Source organism: Phyllostomus discolor, chromosome 14, assembly GCF_004126475.2.
Source record: "Phyllostomus discolor isolate MPI-MPIP mPhyDis1 chromosome 14, mPhyDis1.pri.v3, whole genome shotgun sequence".
Classification (NCBI taxonomy): Eukaryota; Metazoa; Chordata; class Mammalia; order Chiroptera; family Phyllostomidae; genus Phyllostomus; species Phyllostomus discolor.
In genome coordinates, this window is record NC_040916.2 from 18207103 (window position 1) to 18228622 (window position 21520).

At 45.6% G+C, this 21520-nt stretch overlaps 1 protein-coding gene across 1 annotated transcript in view; it reads right to left on the reverse strand.

Annotated features, from left to right (window-relative positions):
- Positions 1–969: 969 nt before the first annotated feature.
- TDRD5 (tudor domain containing 5) overlaps positions 970–21520 on the reverse strand; it is a 45779-nt gene continuing 25228 nt past the window's right edge. Inside the window, exons 8-18 of the mRNA XM_036015759.1 lie at positions 20540–20760; positions 15030–15242; positions 14441–14507; positions 13309–13509; positions 12636–12794; positions 10880–11038; positions 8836–9018; positions 7898–8038; positions 6397–6720; positions 1298–1409; positions 970–1217 (exon numbers count right to left, since the gene is read on the reverse strand). Coding sequence (XP_035871652.1) covers positions 970–1217; positions 1298–1409; positions 6397–6720; positions 7898–8038; positions 8836–9018; positions 10880–11038; positions 12636–12794; positions 13309–13509; positions 14441–14507; positions 15030–15242; positions 20540–20760 — 2028 coding nt within the window. The remainder of the gene's footprint in view (positions 1218–1297; positions 1410–6396; positions 6721–7897; positions 8039–8835; positions 9019–10879; positions 11039–12635; positions 12795–13308; positions 13510–14440; positions 14508–15029; positions 15243–20539; positions 20761–21520) is intronic.

Sequence of the window (21520 nt, forward strand, 5' to 3'; positions counted from 1 at the left end):
CGGCTCGGAAGCGGCGGCCGCAGGAGCGCGGCTGGAAAGGCCAGGCCCTGGCTACCCGCGGCGGCCGGCAACTCGCACTTGCTTCTCCGCCTCTGTGTCCAGGAAGCGCTTCCGTGCTAGGTTTTGACATTTGGGGGGCAAGTCTGGTTCTTTACCACAGATAAATTAGTATCACTTACCTTGTTTAATCTCACCTTGCAGGTTTTTCTCTTCTCTTGTCGGCCGGCACCGTGAGCTGAACAGAACGTCACAGAAGACGTCACCCGACCGGACTGCACAGAACGGGACGTCACGTAAGCGCTTACGCGTGCGGCCGGACTGCGGCTGCGCGAAGGCTCCTGGGAACCGTGAGGGCCGCCGAGACGGCGCAGCTGGGTTTCAACATCCGTCTCTATCTTGTTTAGTAATAAAAATTCTCCCGGGAATTGCCGGATACTGAGAAACAGCTTTATTATTTTTACTGCAAAAGTATGTGTATGCCCAAAACTTCAGGTGTAGATTTCCTTGCTGATCCCAGAACTCCCAAGAAATAATCATGGTGAGAATTCAAGCCCTGAATTCCTTCTCTGAGATACAAGATCTCAAACAGAAAAAGCAGCTTTAAAAATTCAGACATCCTTTTTCTGGAAATAGGGATATGAGGTCATTTTTATCTTACTCAATATGGATCACAAAACATAGGTTTTTTAGTTTTCATTTATCAGTCATGATAGGCACAAGACAAACATGTATAGCAACATAAAAAAACAAAAAATAAAAGCTCTGTTAACTACATTAAAGGTGAACAAAACTATACAGAATAAGAATCACTGTCAATAAAAAGTTTAGATGAACAACAAAAACCAGCACTTACACAACAAAGGTAATGCACAGTCACACCGCGAGAAAAGGCCCCCCGCTACCGAAATGCTGTTTTCTCTCGGCGGAAAGCCGGAGCCGAAGCGGCAGCGGGGCCCCCGCTTCCCGCCCTCAGGCCTCCATCCCCTTCACGCTGGGGTACCAGTGCAGGAAGCTCCTGGACGTGGCCAGGCGGGCAGCCGCCCCTAAGGCGGCCGTGGCCGTGCTGCGAGGGATGTAGAACCTCTGAGGAACCTGGTGCTCGGGAGACAAAATCAGAGAAAGCTGGTCCATGGCTCCACGGCTCTTATCCGTGAACACCGTGAGGGCGTGGCTGCTGGAGAGGTCATCGTTCTTCGGGCTCCCGGGGGAGCTTTCCACTGAAAGAGAGAGAGAGCACAGGCCTGTTCAGGGGTTCTCACGCTCACCGCCTTCCCATTCCTGTTCCAGATCTCTGTACCCCGGTCCCGGCCCTCTTCTGTCGGGTGGTGGCAGTTAGCGATGGCGAACCAGGGGATGGGACCCAGAAACCAGCCAACAAGCGGAGGGGCAATGAGGGTGGCAACTGTGCCCTAAGATACAACAAATCCACGTCTGGATGAGGGCAAAGGAGAGAGGAGATCAGTGCCCTCTGAACGAGGGAGGAAGCTTTCTTTCCAGGACACCATGAAACGGACAGGATGTGATTCCAGCTGCAGGGAGGAGGCCTTCAGCGCCCCACTTCCTTCCCTGGGCATTCTCTACTGCCAAAGGGGCCCGATTCCACGTCTGTGCCAGTGTGAAAGCAAAGCTGGCTGAGAGACTGTGGTTGCTGCGGGGTTCTTAAAAACCAGTTATCAGCCACAACACGAATTCCACAGGAATTACTTCCCGCTAAGAAGACCCTTTTGGGTGAAGGGACTAAGCAGCACACATCGGTAGCCGGAGGAGCCAGGGGCACGTGGACTGCAGCAGCCAGAGTCCGCCAGTCATGCCGAGATAACGGGAGTGGGGCCAGGTGGGCGCTGGGGCTGCGGGGGGACCCTTCTGTGCAGTACACGTGGTTTTCCGGCCACTTCGCTGCACATCTGAAACTGGTGTGGAATGATACTGAGTGTAAACTTTGGTAGAAAAATAATATAAAATAAGTAAAAAAGAAGTTAAAAAGGAACCTTTTAAATGCAAGAAACTGCTGGGAACTCACATGTGTCAGAGCTCCAAAGAGCCAAAGAAGGGAGTGTTAGGCGCTCTCACAGGTGTGCATTCTAGACAGTTCTGCTAAAAGCAGCTGGGCTCCGAGGTGTCTACCACCTGCCCACGGCGTGAGAGGAAGCTTTCGCCAGCGCACTGCTTCCGTTCACTAAGACCTGCTTTAGACAAAAAATCCAGGCGAGCTCAACAATGCGCTCTCATGCTGGCCGCCACCACAAACGCTCCACACTGGAGTGGGAATGCCAACTGCATCTTGAAAACCACTGCTCTATACCTTAAAGACACAGATTTTTTTTAAAGTTCAGAGGAAAAAGCAGGCACAGTCCGGTATTGTATTCATCTCTGCATCTTCAGCACTAGCTACAGTAGTATGTGGCGTATGTTCCATACATTTGTAACGAATTATGTTCAAGGAGGACTTGACCTGTTATTCTGAAAAGGGAAACTCCAATCATAAAACTGCAGTTAATGCCCACTCGAGAGGAAAAGAGATGTTGCATCTGATGCAATAATGTGGTTTTACTTCAGTGAGCTCGGGTGTGCAAAGGCATAAAAACACAAAGGCAGGGCCATCACATGACCTAACCCTTTAAAAGGGCAGCAACACTCCTGCTTTCAGACGTGACGTTGACCTAACAAGGACCGGAGAACAGTCTTTCCTGCTTTAAACAACAGGAGACCCGGACAAAACAGGTGAGACGACAGCTTCACATGTCGCCAAGCCTGGACAGCAAGTGTGCGGGCAGAGGCCCCGAGAGTAGGGACGGCACCCAGTGAGCCCGGCCAGCCCGCACCTCGGCTCCCTGGAGGTCGTTCCGGGTGGTGGGCCCTGCTCCACGCTGCTCTGGAGTGGGCCTTCAGACAGACTGTCTTCTGGGCTACTCAGTGAGTGTCCTGGTTTAAAAGGATTCAAAGTATGTTTCCCAATCACGAAATTAGAAATCACTGACAAAGACATCTGGAAAATCTCCAAATATTTGGAAACTACACAAACACTTCTAGAAAAAAACTCATAAGGGTAATTTTGACTATATTTTGAAATTAATGAAAAAAAAATACAACACACAAGAACTCATGGGATAAGCTAAAGCAGGGCTCACAGGGAAATTTACAGCATTAAATAATTAATATTTAAAATTAAATATAGCATTGAATATTCTAATATCAAAAGTTTGATATTGAATTTATATTAGAAAAAAGGCTATGAAACAAATGACCTAAGGTTTTAACTTGGAAAACTAAAAACAGAAGAGAATACCACCACCAAAGCAGCAGAAGAAATAATCTAGTAAAAAAGAAATAAGAGCAGAAATCAATGAAATCGAGAACAGAAAAGCAACAGAGGAAGATCAATGGAACCAAAAACTGGTTTCCTTGGTAACAGGCTAGGCAGACTGATTAGGGGAAGAGAGATGTCACAAATTACCACTATCAGAAATGAGACGGTAGATATCACTACAGATATTTAAATGGTATAGGAACATTATGATAATTTATGCCAATCAAGTTTACAGTTTAGATGAAATAGATAAAATCTGTGAAATCAAAACTACTGAAGTTCATTGAAGAAATAAACCTAAATAGCTTCGTATCTATTAAAGATATTGAATTTATGGTTTAAAACTCTACAGAAAAAAACTTGAGGCCCGGAGGGCTTCCCTGTTGAATTCCACTAAATGTCTGGGAGAGGAATATACGGACTCCACACAAACCCTTACAGAAAGGAGCAGGGGAGGGGAGACATCCCAGCTCATCTGACGAGGGCAGCATGCCCTGGACGCCAGAACCAGCTGACGACAAATCGAGAAACGAGAAACCAGCAGCCCCCATGAGCACAGACAGACGCTCATCACGGGATTTCAACAAAAGCCCGTGAACCCTGCACCGTGACGGAGGGGCCATTAGCCGGAGAATGCAAGGTTGGTTTAACATTAGAAACTCAATGTAGTTCACCCTGTTAACAGACTTTTTTAAAAAAGGGTAATCTCAATAGAGGCAAAAAAAGTATTTCTTTAAAGGTGTTATTTATTTATCCTTAGAGAGAAGAGAAGGGAGGGAGAAAGAGAGGAAGAGAAACATTGATGTGTGAGAGATACATCAATTGGTTGCCCCTAACATGCCCCCAAATGGGGACCTGGCCCACAACCCAGGCATGTGCCTTGACTAGGAATCGAACCTGTGATCTTTTCACTCGCAGGCTGGCACTCAATCCACTGAGCCACACCAGAGAGGGCAAAAAAATTTTTTTTTGATAAAATTCAATATCCATTCATGATAAAAACTATCAGAATTCTAGGAATAAACTGGAATTTCTTCAACCTGACAAGGGTACCCACTAAAACCTAGAGCTGACATCATACTTCACTGGTGTAAAACTAAGTGCAACCCTGAAGGTCAAGAACCAGATGGGGGATCTCACTCTCATCTCTGTTGTTTGGCCCTGCACCAGAAGCCACAACCAACGCACGAAAACGGAAAAAAGGCCGAAGGTGCCATATGATATAACCTGTCTCCCCCCGCCCACACACAGATCATATGATCATCTCTAGAGAATCCCAAAGACAAAAGTAACAAGCTAAATTGAGCAAGGTCAAAAGATATAATGACAATATAAAAAAATTTAACCATATTTCTATAAGCTAGCAACAATAAAAAATTGAAATAAAAATACCACTTATGCCATAGATTTAAAATACAAAATACCTAAATACTAGGTACACATTTAACAAAATATGAACAACACCGACACACGAAAACTACAACACTGCGGAAACTGAAGAAGACTAAAATGCATGGGGAGACGGGTCACCCTCATAGATCAGAGGACTGTTAAAAACCCCAGTAAAAATTTTAGCAGGCTTTGTGTAGGAATTAGGTTAAGTCTAAAATTCATATGAAAATGACCTAGAATTTGAAAAAAGAACAAAGGGGTATGATTTCAAGGTTTCTCACGCAGCCACAGGAGTTGACACGGTGGTGTGATGAAGACATGCAGGCCAGCAGAACAGAGCAGAATGCTAGAAATCAGTCCTCACAGATGTGGCCTCCTGACTTCTGACACAGATATAGTTAGTTTCGTGAAAAAGGATCTTCTTTCCAACAAATGGGGGTGTAATAAATGAATATTTATAAGCAACCTGAATAAACACTGATCCTTACATCACACTATATTACAAAAAGCAACGAACTGGATCACAGACCTAAATGTAAGACCAAAAACTGTAGAACTTTTCTAAGAAAGGCAAGGACAAATCTTACTTGGGTTAGGGAAGATTTCAACACAGGACACAAAAAGCTCAAAACTCTAAAGAAAAATAAATCCAACAAATCCTTCTTCATCAAAATGAACGTGTTTGCTCTCCCAAGGATGCTAATGAGGAAATGAAAAGGCAAGCCACGAACTGGGGTAAAATATTTGCAATATTGTACCTGTCAAAGGGTTTGTGTCCATAATAGTTTTTTGCAAATCACTAAAAAGAAGGCGGTCGGATAAAAGCGAGCCAGCGCTCGCACAGGCGCTTCACCACAGCAGACACAGAGACAGCGCACGAAAAGATGGTCAACATCACTGGCGAACAGGGAAATGTGAAGTAAAGCCACAGTGAGACACTGCTAACACCCACCAGAAATGTAAAAAAAAGACGGTCAACATCACGCGCTGGCAAGGGTGTGGGGCGACAGGCTGCGGGTATAAACACAAAATGGTATGGCCACTTCGGAAAACATCTGGGCAGTTAAAAAGTTAAACTCACAGCAACCCTATGGCCCCACAATCCTATCCTAAATATATACGGAAAAGAAATAAAAAACATCATGTCTACTCAAAGAGCTGTATGTGAATGAATGTTTACAGCAGCTTCATTCATAACAGCAGACAGAAATCCCCAAACCACCTGGGCAGCCCTGGTCAAACAAACCCACTGTGGAGTCTCCACACACCTGGGTACTAGGCAGATGTGAACGAAAACACACTTTTGGTACTGGCTACAACTTGAATGAATCCCTAAAATAATTTTGCTAAGTGAGACAATTCACTGTCTTCTTCACACATAAAAACGACACACTCCATGACTCCCTCAATGCGAAAGTCTAGAAAGGAAGAGTAACACGCAGAGGCCAGCAAGCGGCCGGAGGGACAACTGTGCAGGAACTCGACAAGACTTCGAGACGGATGGAAACGTCCTTTACCGTCCTGTACCGTGAGTCCTGAACCGTGAGTGCGGGGTGGTTATGAGGCCTGTGGGCGTTTGTCAGCACTCGCGGAACTGTGCACTAAAGTCCGGCAAGTTTTTCTGCACATAAGCCCGGCTCCTCCCCAAACTACAGGAAAAAAAAAAGAGAGCGGCGAAGTGAGGGGGAACCACTGACCGCCCACGACTGCAGACAAATGCCTGAGTCGGCATTTTTCCAAGTGCGTTCTGAATGAGAGGAGGTTTTCGGCCAGGGGGCGAGCCACTGGGTGTGTCCCCTGCATGAAAACCTACCTGAACCGGAGTGCCTTTCTGGGGGATCCGCCGCGGGGGGAGCTGCATCCAGGGCCGCCGCAGAGCGCGGAACTGGCCCCGGCTGCGTCTGGGCCACGGGAGGCTCGCCCTGGCTCCCGTCGGCGGGCTGCTGGGACTGGACGAGAGACACGTAGAACTCCTCCAGCTCGGGCAACGCCGAGGGATCGGGAGAACCTTCCAAGTGTGGCTGCTGCAGAACGGGGAAAAGGAGGCAAAAGCATGAAAAGTAACTGTTACTATAATGGAAGAATGAAGCTTGTTTTTCCCACCCTTACTTACATACAAAAGACAAATAATTTTATATCATAAATAATCTCATTTTAAGAACTGAAATAATCTCTAGATAAACAAGTCCACTAATCTAGTGACTATCAAGTTAATGCATAAAACACTTACTGAACACACACCACGCTTTGCCAGACAGACTAAGGGAGGCTGGCAGGAAAGGAGAGCCCACCCCTGCCCCCAGCATTCCAGTAGGCTCACTACTAGCTTAATGGCCTGTGTCTCTTCATTTCGACATCAGAACGACCACGTTTTGGTTAGGTGTTCTGTTTTCGTACTACCACTTTTTTCCCTTAGTAAGTGCTTTTTACAGAGAGATGGAGCAAGCCATTCAAAGTCAATCAATAAAGGAGAAGGCAGAGATATGAACTCGGTCCAGCCTATGCTCTCGGCCCCCCAGGAAGACAGGATCCGGGTCCCTAAGGAGCTCACATGGCTGGGTTAGGGAGGCAGGGGACATGCTGCAGCTGGCCACTGGGCCAGGCCTTAGCTCCAACGCAAAGGAGCGAACGAGGCTCCTCAGAGGTGACACAAGGGAGTATTAAGGGCCATGGTGTGAGAGAAAAAGACGAATGTCCCAAAGAGAGGCTGAATCTGGGCGAAGCGAAAGGAGTGCCAAATTTAACACACGGAAGGCAGGGCAGGAGCCTGGCAGTCAAGTGTCACAGTTCACACAAACTGTCCTGCTGTTTGCAGGACGCTCACGATGCAGCTGAGAAGCAAGGAACAAACGCATTCTGTTCCAGTCAGTGTGTCTGCCACCGCCAAGAGAAGAGAAGAAAACAGGCCTCGATGACGGGACAGGTGCAGAGCTTAAAACTTAGAGCCAAGTTATACAAAACACCTGTTCATCCCTAACACCGATGTGTAATCAATGTTTTCATTTTAGGCTCAAGATTTTCTTCTGAAGAGATGAACGACTGTATTAGGTTCACTGAAATTTTAAAACCAACATACATTGTACATCCATGCATTCTACGAAATGGTAAGGGAGAGGTCTTAGCCAGACTTTTACTTTAGAAACAATGAAAGCGCTTCCTCACGCAAATCTGTGAAAATAACATCCCTTCAGCGCTTACCTTTGGAATCCTGGGCGTCCCGGCACTTTTTTCCTGAGCACCCAGTCCTTCCGGCTCTTGAACTTTGGCTTGCATTCCATTCTCAAGGCCTGAAGGCTGACATGAATCATCCCATACATCTTGTGTAGAGAAACACCAATCCTACAGACAGAACATGGCAATAATAAGCGGAGATGGAGTGCCACACCGAGGATGACCTGGGCAGGGGAAGGCAAGGAGGCGATGCACGTGAGACCAGAAAAGGCATTCATTAACCTTCTGTATCAGTGTGACACTTCCTCCCTACGTTCCCAAGCCATACCCAGCACCCCAATACCTGGGAACACAACACATCCCATAAAAACAAATATGACTTATTTGCAGTATTTTCTTCAACAGTGTTTTCATGGTTAGATGATTTTCCTGCTCATCTAGTATTTAAATGGCATAAATTATAAGGAGCACCTTAACTGCAGACATGTCTTTTCCATAACCAGTGGGATTATTAAAAAATTTTACATTACTTAATTAAAATGTACATATACTCATGTAGTTAGGACCAATATTAGCAAATGTCCTCACTGCAGAGATCCAGAGGTTATATCACAAGATGAAAGCAACAGAAATGCAATCAGGGGAAACAGTTTGTCTATAGACCCCGAGGCCCTGACCAGGTGTGGAAGGTGCAACACAGCAACTACGGAAGGTGCAACACAGACCGTAATGACCAGACTGAGCGGGTCGGAGGAGCACGAAGAGCCCACGGCTTCTTCATCCCTGCTTCACCCTGCCCCTCCCTGCCACTACTATCTCAGGAAGAAAACATTCATTTTTCTGAATTATCATCTGATAAATGACTTGGAATTCCAGAATATGTAGCTTTCTTGAGGTGTGGACAACTACGTTTACATTTCTTTTTCAGCAGTGATTTATTTGCATTCTGTTTCTCAGGCTCTAACCTTCTCTGGCGTTTCTTCACGTGACTGGTATGGCTTCTCTCCACCGCGGCCGGAGGTAAGTAAGTGGGGGGCAGCGTCACCTCCTGGTCCCATTTTAGCGTGCAGGGGCAGCCAGTTCTCATCCCAGACATCGTCGCCTATGGTCACCGACTCCAGGCACGGCATTCCGGTGGGGATCTCGTCCTAGAAGGTACCAGAGCACAAGCGTTCTAGTTCCTGTATGAGCACATTTTACAATTCAGGGTTGTCATTTTCTCTTGACTCCAGGCAAAGATGGCAGTTTGAACGCACAATTTCTTACTCCCCCTCTCCTGAAAGATCGCCAAAATAAAATAGAAAGATTTAAGGTATAAACTCGTGGTCAAAGAGAACAGAGGAGAAGAAAACACCATCTGCATTTTGGACACAGGAAGGCAGAAGGGATGGCTGGTCAAGCAGTCCTGAGAAAGTGGAATCCTAGGCTTGTGGTGGGAAAACCGAGAAGAACCCAAATACATACCACTGATACCACAGAAATGCAGAAGTTGGTACACGAGGTTTCTGGAATGAGGGGTCAGGTGGAAATTGAGACAAAAGCACTGACTGAAAGTCTGAGTAAGAAGCCGTTAGATCCAAACAAAACTGAAACGGACTCATAGACACAGAGTGGACGAGTGGTTGCCAGAGGGGGTGGGCATGGGGGGAACTGGGTGGAAAAGCTGAAGGGATTAAGACGTACTGCCTGGAAGTTACAGAACAGTCACGGAGATGTAAAGTGCAGCGTAGGGCACAGAGGCAATGCTATGGCGGTAACTATGTGCGGTGCCAGGTGGGTACTGGAAGTATCCGGGGAAACACTGTAAAGTACATGACTGTCTGATCACTATGCTGTATACCTGAAACCAATACAAAACAATACTGAAAGTAAACTGTAATTGAAAACTAATGCCCTGGCTGGTGTGGCTCAGTGGATTGAGTGCCAGCCTGTGAACCAAAGGGTTGCTGGTTCGATTCCCAGTCAGGACACATGCCTGGGTTGTGGGCCAGGTCCCCAGTAAGGGGCGTGCAAGAGGCACACATTGATGTTTCTTTCCCTTTCTTTCTCCCTCCTTTCCCCTCTGTATAGAATAAATAAAACCTTTTTAAAAAGAAAAAAATTAAAAAAATGCAAAAAACCCCACAAAAAACAACCCAGCAGTAGCAGCCAGATCACCAGATTCCCCACCCTGCCGCCCCATTGCAAGGACCCAGGAAACTGTACATCCTCCTCCTCCTGAAAGACCGGGGGGGTCTTGTCAAGGTAAAATTGAGGGGGAGCACAAAACGATCCATGTGCTACAGCTGACAGGACAGTACACCAGAAGGAAGTCACCAGTATTGTATGCCGAGTTAAACAGAAACATTAACACTAAAGAAATAAAAGTTAGGGAAGGAAAAGTCGCGGTAACATACCGCTTCGCTGTGAAGGGCACTCAGAGTCCTGATAACGCCGACACTGAACAGTGAGCTAATGGGAAGTCCAAAAACCGGCTGGTGACAGGGTGGGGGGTGACAAGAAGGATGTTTGTGTGTGGTGGGGGGGAGTCCATACATACATACTTAAAACTGAAAAATGAAGAAGTCGCAACATAAGCTGTCATTTTAATGGAAGAAACAGAAGTCAATTCCAAAAGCAGTAGCCAAGAGAGATGGAAATGACCGCTCTGTGAGACAGGAAATGCAGGGGAAGGAGTTATGGGGGGCCCTGGGCTACGTGCACATAAGCATTTAATTAAAATAAAAACGTGTCCTCTAAAAAAGTGGTCAACATTTTTCCTGGTGGGCTTTCCTCACACGGTCTCTCAAAACTAGCTTCTGATCACTGCATGATTCTCGAAGCCGGCCCAGAGTGATGGGATGGCGACCGACGCTCCAATGCCAGAGGAGCTCCTACACCAGAGGACGCCCTCGGTGTTTTGTGAGGGAGGCCCTGCTGCCCCGGCTCTTCCATCCCAGCCCCCTTCGTGTACAGAGGGTTTGGATCATGTTAATCACATTTTTAAAGAACTGTCTTTCCTCCTCTCACCTCAGTCTCTTCCTTCAGACCCTTTAGCCCTGGGACGGAGCGCCTGGCACCTTCCTTCCAGCTCTTATCTTGGGCTTTCAAAGAGCTGAATTCTGAGTCCTTTAATGGCTTCTCTGACTCATACTTAAGGCCAATGACAACCTTTTCATCATTAATATCCTGCTGGTAGATACGAAAAATAAGTTATTGTATTTTTATACTAACGATGTTGCCAAAATCTATAAGCCAATATTCGGCAGGGGGTGGGGTGGATTTTTGATAACTGCTACCTTATTTCCTAACTTTATCCATGACCCTCAGTCTTCTCCTCCTGCTAGACTAGTTCAGACCAACAAGCATCTACTGAGCACAGATTGTGAAAGGTGTGCAGGGTGGCTCTGTGAGTTTAAATATGAGCGCAGTGGGTCCCAGCTCTAGAACTCACACGAGTAGCAGGAAGACACACCACCAGACAATCATAGTACGAACATTAGTGTAGGGCCTTCCCAGAGCAGAACCAAACTAGGACCAGGGGAGAAGGGTGTTCTAAGAAGACGCAATGAAGGATTTAACACAAACTGCTGGGATGCTTAAAAGACGAGCAGGAAGTCCAGGGAATGAGGTGCGCAGAGGCCGGGGTGTGTGTATAGCGTATGAGTCTTCATGTGTTGTTAAAATGCAGGCTGCATGAAATAGGGGAGTATTAAGATTTGTCTCTTTTGCAAAAAGATGGCCTTATTTCATTTCTAGGACTGAAACATGGTTGTTTGAAGACATCAACAGAGTGACAACAGGATATTATAAAAATTTTAAAGGTTGAATTCAATTCACTGTTGAAGAATCAGGAAATATAATTGTTCTAATCAAGTGATAATGACTAAGAAGAAATCAGGCTTCAGAAAGCCACACAAGGCCCAATCAATTGTAACCTAAACGGGACATCAAAAACCCTTACGCCGCTTTGAACGTGCTGCAGTGGTCTCCCAGCAGTCAGCATGGCCTTCCTTCTCCTTTTCTAGTAACTAGTAAGCGTCTACTAACACAGTGCAATCGTATCAATAATTTTTAAAGTCACACACATAAAACACACTTAAACAAAATAATATTTTGCATCCTTATTGTGTCCAAAGAAACCACTTTTTTGGCTCTCTCACTGAACACTCCCTACGTTCTTGGCCCAGTACTCTCTGTCACGAGGAATATAAGACTCAAAGGACATGATTATTCGGTCACTGGTTAGCAACATCACCAACTTCTTACTATGTGCTCCATCTAAGGTGGGGGTAGGAAAGCACCGACCTGGTAAAGTGACTGTGAAGATAAATTAATTAGGACATGTGAGTGCTTATGACAGTGCCTGCCACATAGTATGAGTATTTTTATTATTGCTGCTGGGATAATAATAATAATGATGATGATGAGTTTATTGCTGCAAGTGGGAGCATTTAGGCTGGTGCAGGGGAAGTCACAATGGCACAGAGGCGGCCACGGACTTGGGTGCATGAGAATTCGTACAGGAGGGGGCATGACTAGGGAGGTTTCAACCAGCAGTTAACGGGAGACCTCGGTAACTACAAAAATCACTTCCTAGGTTTGGAAAGCCTCAGTTTCCCCATCTAAAAGATGAAGATAATTATGGTAACTATGTCAGAGATTTTATGAAGATTAAATAATATATCATACTTTATGTTCTATTTACAGTGTTTGGCATATAGTAACCCCTAATTAAATGTTAACAATAAAAAGAATTCTAATCATATTTGCAAAAACCTATTACCAGAGTGTATAAATCGCCCTCTTTTGACTGTGGACTTATCTCCTGGACTTCCTTAAAGTAGTGGTGCTGGGAAGGGCAGACCCGTTCTGTCAAGACCACATCCTCCGGCCCCCCGCTGGACTTCGTGTACAAAGCCAAAGGGTTGAGTTCGCTGAAACCCTAGGAGAAAATAAAGAAGGGAGGGTTTAATTTCTCAGAGAAAGGTGAAAAAGTTAGCACTTCATAATTTTCAAATGTTGAAGAAATGTATCATCCTCTAAAATTTAGCAGTGAAAAAATTTTGATATTGAAAAGTTCTTTCTAGTCACAAAAATTATCAGCATCAATATTAACAGTGATGCAGCCACCGCTATCAATAATTGCAAAATAAGCGAGTATTCTTCTTTTCTAAGAATACCCGAGAGAATTCGATACTTTGGAGTGAATTCTCAACCAATTATTTATATGCTTCTACAACCAATAGAAGTATTCCCAGTCTAAAGGACAGTAAGCCAAACGCAGTTTTTTAAGGTCATCTAAAAATGAGGGGAGTGCTCAGTGTTAAGATGGCAGGACTCTCGCAGGAACCTCTAAGATTAAAGAATGAATCGGATAACATTCTGCATCCAGTTCTCTTCCCAAAGAGCTGAGATTAAATAAAACATATTGCAGAAGACCCCCCCGACTGCCCCACCTTAGAAGGGACGTTTTCTCGGCACACAATAGCATGGCCCTCTGCTCTCAGGACGTGATGGAAGTAGACGTCTTCGTTTGAGGACGTGTCGCACAGGAAGATGTTCAGGATCCCATCGATGTATTCGTCCACCACCCCCACCAACGGCTTCAAACCACACAACTTCTGGAACTGCAAAACAGCTGTGGATGTCCAATATCCCTGAAGTATAACCAAGACAGGAGAGCCACGTGACGAACTGAAACATGAACTACGGTAACTATGTGCAAACATGAATTCCTGATGAACGAGAGATTACGGTGGGAAAATAAAACCATAAACATACTAGACCACCACACTGGGGGACACTCATGATCCCTGTTCTTCTTGATCTGGGAGGGCATCAGAGCCGAGGCTCAACTCTGCCCTGACAAGCAGGCGCCCGCACAGCGGAAACAGTTCCCCCTTTCCCGTTAATTCTGGCTTGGTAATTTGTTCCTCTCTTCATCGGTTTGATAGCTTTGGACACATTTTAAAAATATTTTATCAACAATTTTTAGTTATTCCTGAAAGAGAACTAGTCCAGTAATCCTACTAAATCCTATCTGAAAATGAAAGTTTTTCACCACGTAAAAATATAAATTTTTTCTGCAACCACAGTTTCAATAATTTTTCCTTCATCCTGAGCACGAATATGGATCCCCCCTTCAGGTTCCTGTCTATCCCTCTGGCGACACTTGTCCTGCTCCAGCTCATCCTATGTCACGGAGCCGAAAAGAGCTGCTTCAGGCTCCTCAGGCTGGAGGTATTTCATGCTGCTCTCCTTTTGGCTGCAGTGTCTTCTCGTTTGTGCCCTGTTACAGTGTTCACCTTCCCGCAAAGCTCCGTTCACACGCCACCTCCACCATGGGGCCTTCCGTGATTACCTCGAATGGAGAGGAGTGCTCTTTCCTGCTCACCTCCACCACACACAGTGTCACAAACCAGACAAGTATGCCACAGCACAACCACGTCTGTCCGAGTGTCTGCCCTCCCTGCTGTCTACCGTGATATCTGGGAGGGTCCGCCCCATGTTCTGCTTTCGCACCCTGAGGACCCAGAACTGTTCCTGGCATCGAGCGTTTTCTGGTTAAGGGAAAACAAGCACACGTACCTCTGCTGGTCTCACCCAAGCCAAAGAGCAAGGGATAGCCTGAGCTGGAAGCTTCGTGTAGCAGCACCTGCAACAGATCATCGAATACATGAACATTCAGCCATATTTTTAAACTGCATGTTATGGAGTTTCTGACTCATTTCTTGATTTTAGCTACTCACACCATTTCAGAATATTTTGGTCATGTATTTTAAATTAATGTCTCAACACTTTAAGCCATCTAAAGAGAACATGAGTAGTTTTTGAAAACCATGCTGTTAAAATATAGGCAGGAAGAGCGTAAGCTTCGTGCTATATCAGTGCAACTCGTAGCATAACCCAAAGAAACCTTTTCTTAATAAGAGGCTGAAGTTTAGTCTCACAGTCCGTTTCAGACTCACAGTCACATGAAAGCAGACACAAGCGACTACAACCCACGTGCGAAACTCAAGGACCGTCCACCGAGTCTGCACCGAGAACAACAAGGGATGGTGAGGGGGGCAGGACAGAGGGAGGCAGGCAAGAGGACACAACGAGATCCTACCCCACGGAGCTTCGGCATTATCATCATTCAAGACATAAGTTGTCCTTATTAACTCCGTGAACTCACTTGAGGAACCTCAGGGAGGACTTCTGGACGGTTCCGATGTTGCCGAAGTCGGGGTAGAACACTTCCACTTCCTGCTTCCCGAGGACGCGATGGATGACGACCCGATACCACCACTTGTCCTCAGAGATCCTCACACAGCAGAGGTGCCCGGGGCGGATGAAGTGCTCCGGCATGACGTAGCGGTCGGACACCAGCTGATTCGAGTAGCAGCGCCTGCGGGATTCCATCATACGGAAAGCCGTCGGGGAGGAAAAATTAAAGATCGTTTTTATTGACGTATCAAAAGCAAGAAAGTCTGGGCAAAAAGCAAAGAAAAAAATAAATAAAAATAAATCCTCACTTTTTCTGATTTGTTAATGCTTATTAGTACCAATTAGTTTTATTTTCCCTTTTCTTATCCAAGTCCCTTCTCTTCATCAACAAATGTTTTCAAAGAGACACTTACATCCTCATTTTATCTCAAATTCTCTGCAGTCCGGCTTCATTCCCAGAACTTCCTAACATGGACGTTTTATTTAAAGACGCCAATGGTTTGTTGATTCCCGAATCCAACAGCCCGTCTCCTCGGCTGTCAGCACACTCGCCCGCTCTGCAGGATGAGCCCGGCCCTGTCCTCTTTCCCATTCCGTCCTCCTCGGACCCCGAGACACTCTTTTCTCCTATTACTGCCTGCCTGTAACTATTCCTCTACTGGCTCTGCAACCGCCTCAAAGGTCTGGTTCTCTGGGCTCTCGTCTTCAGGAGGCACAACAAATGAGGAGCTCAGGCTGTAAAACCAGTAACCTGGCTTCACGTCCCGACTCCGTTGTTCACTGGCTGTGACTTGGTCCTTCTGAGCTTCGGCTTCCTTGCCGAAGGTGGAGGCTGCGGTGACCAGTCCTTAGTTGCAGCACGTGCATGTTTAGCACACAGTCCAATACAGTAAACGCTCCAATGTTAACTACTTCTATTACCCTTGCTGTACACCCTCTCATCCATTTTTGTATCTTATGTTGCTACCGTCAAACTGATGATTCTTTTTTTTGTTGTTAAGAAAAATAGAAACATTAATTGAACAGGATACAAGAAACATTGTACGTAGGGCAATGATGCCTCAGTCCCCTTCAAAGCAGGCACCTTGGGACCTCACACAGTTCTCCCAATGGCCATCAGCTGCCCTATCATATTTTTCCAAATTTCATCAACGGTCTGAAATCTCTCCCCTTCTTTTTGTTTTTTGTGGGGGTGGGGGGGATTTTTTTTTTTACAATTAATATTATTTACTCTTAGTTTCAGGTGAACAGCTTGGAGGTTAAACAGTCATATACTTTACAAAGTGACCCCCCAATATTTTAAGTGCACATGTAGCACCATACACAGTTACTATACTATTGTTGATTTCATTCCCCAAGCTGTACTTTACCACCCTGTGAGTATTTGGTACCTACTTCTTAGTCCCCTCACCTTCTTCACCGAGCCCACCAAACCTCCTCCCCTCTGGCAGCCATCAGGCTGTTCTCCATATCTGTGAGTCCGTTTCCGTTTTGTGTGTTTGTGTATTCACTTCTTTAGATTCCACATGTACGTGGAATCATCTCTAATTTAGACCCTGCATCCCTCCTGTGCTTTAAGGCTTTAATTCCAACTGTATGAAAAAGATGCTACTTGTCCCTGATTTTCATTCTTCTCTCTTTCATATGTAGTAACAGAATCCCTATTTTTAACCGAGAGTGTGGCCATTCAGATTCCCCAGGCTCCCTTACATCTGATAGATGTGGCTGGGTAAATACTACATTCTGGCCAGTAGGATGTGAGAAAAAGTAAAGTGTGCATGATTAAGATGGTGACTTAGTGTGTATTTCACCACAATTTTTTTAAACAGTAAAGAGCAGAGCCCTGGCTGGTGTGGCTCAGTGGATTGAGCCCCAACCTGAGAACTGTGGGTCGCTGGTTCGATCCCCGGTCAGGGCACACACCTGGGCTGCGGGCCAGGTTCCCCTTTGGGGGCGAATGAGAGGCAGCCACACATTGATGTTTCTCTCACACATCAATGCTTCTCTCCTTCACTTTCTCCACCCCTTTCCCGCTGTCTAAAAATAAATAAATAAAGCCTTTTAAAAAAAGTGAAGCGTGGAAATATACTTTGTGTCTTTCAAAGAAAAGGGGGATGCCTCCAAGCCCTGCCCCCCTTTTCCCCTTTTCCACTGGCTGGAATGAAGAAGTCCAAGTGGACCTGCTGGTGAGCTACACCCTGGACCATATGGATGGGCCAAAACATCGTCCGGGGCAGTGAGACAGAAAACAGCTGGAGCTACACGCTACTGGACTACATTGCTTACACACGGACTATAGTAGGAAGAAGAAATAAGCATTTATCTGCATGCTACTATGGCTACGTTTTGTGTCTGTAACAGTGGCTGCACCTAATCCTAATAGTATCCACTCAGCATCGCTATGTCATGGTCACCTAGATGCGCTACATGTAAATGTCTAACTTGTAACCTTAGCTCAAGCCTACCTAATCTGCAAAGTCAGCACAGCTTTCAGATGCTCCTTTTCTCTCTTATCCAGCTCAATGCCATTTGGACTTGACAATGACACTTTCCTAATTTCTCTCCTCCTTTCTACTCTCTCTCTCTCTCTCTCTCACCAACACTACCTATTAATGACCCTCCTCCCCTCCACTCCATCCATCCTCCACACTGCCGCTAGAGTTCTCCTTCTGAAATACAAACCTGTGGATGTTCTTTCTTTCCTAAAACTGTCTACAGCAGGGGTCCCCAACCCCCAGGCCATGGACTGGTAGTGGTCCAAGCCTGCTAGGAACCAGGCCACACAGCAGGAGGTGAGCTTGAACGTAATGCGCCTGAATCATCCTGAAACCATCTCCCTACCCTGGTCCGTGGAAAAACTGTCTTCCACAGGGCTGGTCCCTGATGCCATGAAGGTTGGGGCCTGCTGGTCTACAGAGTAAGTTGAAACTCCCTCCTGTAGCGCTCACACTCTAGCCCTCCCCTCCCTCCCTGCTTCACATCATTCCTTTCCCCGCACCCTCACCCAGCCATGCCTCTGCCTCCCTACCTGCTGTTCCCCGGACACACGGCTCACGCCTTTGTTACTGTCAGCCTCCATCCCCCTGATTAGACCTGCGCACACCCACTCAGACCTCCTCGGCTGGCCAACTGCCACTTGTTTTTGAGGCCCAGCTCAAGTATCTCCTTTGTGAAGCTCTGCTCCGCCTTGCCGGTGGAAAACAACAGCATTACCACTCACCCATCTACCTCCCCAGCCAATCAGAGTGTTCACAGAGGCAAAGAGCGTGCCCATCTCCTCCCGACACTGCCAGCGCCTCCGCATCCCAACAGTAAGCAGCAGCAGGTCTAGTGTCCATAGTAACAGTGGCCAGCATTTCAGCGAGACTCTGTCCTAAGCACTCACACATTCACAACTCTATGAAAAGGCACACTACCATCATCCCCGTTTGGGAAATTAGGAGACCAGGCCCAGAGAAGTCAAGTCACGTCGAGGTCACTGAGCCAGCACGTGAGCTTTGAGACACACACTACGCCTTACAGGCATACTGAGGTGGGTGGGACGTGTGAGATGTTTTTACTGAGTGATTATTATGTGACCAACGTTACGCCAGGTGTTCCCGGGTGGGAGCTGAGTACAGAATGTGGTAAAGTTTTAAACAGAAAAAAAAACATGAAAGGCTTTTAGAAAGACACAAAATAAATAATAAAAATATTCTTACATGGGACACCAGTGTAAAAATCAGATATGTTGTTCATGAATAAATATAAAGTTATTGAACATGCACACACTTTACCTGGTGTTTATTAACAAAGGACACCATTTTTCAGTAGAGAAAAGGGATAAGTGTAGTGCACAAACCCCTGAAGCCCCGATAATACCTTTTTAAGAAGGCCTGTGCTAAGGTTTGCATCGATGGTGCGGTGGGTACGCGCCAGGTGGCTTAGCTGAGCCAAGGCAATGGCACCAAACTTTACTGGTGGTCTTTATCTGTTACTTTCCTAGTGGTCATTTATTGGTCACATTAAATAAAAAAAGAAAAAAGAGGCTAATTTCACTTAAAAATGCCCTTGATAAAGCAACAAAAATTGTTAAAGTTACTAAATCTCAACCACTGACTGAATGTCTTATCAATATTCTCCATAACAAAAACGGAGCGTTATCTTTACTTGGAAGATAAACTAGACATTGTGTTCATGGAACACCATTTTTACTTGAAAGGACCACTAACCAACTATGTTTATTCAGACCCGGGTATTTCACACATTTTTCTCAAAAATGAAGCGAGCCTGTCACTTCAAGGAAAATGTCCACGATATCTTTGTCAGTGGTCAAATACAAAGCTTTTGAATGAAAATTAGAATTTTGGAAATGCTGCATTCACCACCATCAGCTTAACAGCTTCTAATACTTTTCTGATGAAATCAATGACATATTAACGAAGGTGATTTTTAAAAATATTATGTGATAAAATGTGTCAACATTTGGAAGATCGACATAACTCAGCAAACTGTTACTTCCCAAATGCCCAAGGCATGATGTTTTGAATCAGAGATGGGGGTCAAAGGTCCGCTCAGGGTCAGTTTCACTGAGTGCACACTGACAAGGGCCCTGTGACTGCTGCAGTACTCGGCTATTGCTGTCCTGAACTTCTTAGTAACTTTAAAACACGGAGCCTTGTGTGACTTTGCACTGGAGCCTGCAACCACACGGCCAGTCCTGGACCCATTCAAAATGCAAGGGCAGACCACAGCCGAGTATGAAAAGTTCAAGTTCCACACTGCAGCCAATCTTCGAGAAACTCCTACCTGTCAAGTTTTGGTATATTATCAAAGAATATGTATTCATAGTGTTTTAAAAAGGTTATTAAAATACTCCTTTTCCCAACTATGTATCTGGGTGAGGTTGGGTGTATTCATATACTCAAACAAAACAACATTCTCAAGATACTAAAGACAGAAGCAGACATTAAGAAATCCAACTTTCTTCTATTAATTCAGATATTAAAAAGAGATCTGCAAAAAGTAAACCAATGCCACTCTTCTAATTTATAAAAAAGTTATTTTCATAAAAATGTTATTCATATTCAAATGTACTTACCATTATTTTTAAGCAAAAGATATTTGTTTTTTTAAGATTTTACTTATTTTTAGAGAGAGGGGGTGGGAGGGTGAGAGAGGGAGAGAAACAGTGCGTGGTTGCCTCTCACACATCCCCAACTGGGGACCTGGCCCACAACCCGGGCATGTCCCTGACTGGGAATTGAACCAGTGACCCTTCAGTTCACAGGCCAGCACTCAACCCACTGAGCCACACCAGCCAGGGCTAAACAGAAGATATTTTTAAGTTTTTGCAGTTTTATTTCTATATGATAAACATCAATAAATGAAAGCTCTCTGGGGCCCTTAATTTTTAAGAGTCCCGAGGCCCAAATGTTTGAGAACTACTGATTTAGAATGAAGTGCGTGAAAAACACATCGACAATAGCAGACTCCTACCGCATTTCAATCATCATGTCCTCAAGCAACTCCGACGAGTCCCTGCTGCAGATGCGGATGTAGAACTGGCTGGGAGAGACGACGTACTCCACGAAGACCCCCACCAGGGTGCTGGTGTCTAGCGGCGGCAGTCTGCACAACTTCCTGTCCCGCACAGCGTCTGGTGGGGTGTCGTGACTGGCCGCTGCCACGTTGAGCTGTGATCTGTCCATTTCTAGTTGCTGTAAGTTAAAAAAGCAATCAAAGAAGCCACCATAAATCTTTGGGTGGACATCTCAAACTCTATGGCATTTCTCAGAGTATATTTCATGAGTCCCTTGTATCAGAATCACCTAGGAAATTATAAATGTGGGGAGACTTAGGCTTCAGCCCACACTTACTAATTCAGAACACCTGGGAACGGGGCCCATAAGCATGCACTTAAAAATTCCGGAGGTGATCCTTAACTAGGTCAAAATATGAAAACTACTACCTTGAGACAATAGGTGAAGAGTTAAAAATGTGTTGCACAACTGCCACACACAAAACTAAACACACGGTCCTTCAAACAGGTTGAACTAAGGCAGATTCTCATCCTACCCAACCTTACCAAAAAAGGTAACTGGAAAGAATGGATTAAGTTTCAGACTAGTCTTATAATCAAAAATAGGGTTTCTCAATACTCACTCTAAATTATTTTCCTTTAGGCCTTCCTAGTGTCCAGAAAACACAGTAGCCTCTCCTAACAAAATGTTTTCCTTCCATGAAAGAAGCAGGTACAGAGGGCAGGAGGGAAGGAGAGGAAGCAACTCATCCTCAGGAACAACCAGGTAAGTAACAGAGAACACACAGAGGGAGACTTTGTGCGGAGATGTCTCGGAGGAGGAAAATCAAAGCTCCCACGCTGGAGGAGAGGGCGGGGCAATCTGCAGCCGCTGCTGAGGCTGCAGCTGAGCCCGCAGCTGACACAAGGCTCCCCGACCCCTCCCTCTGAAGCAGTGC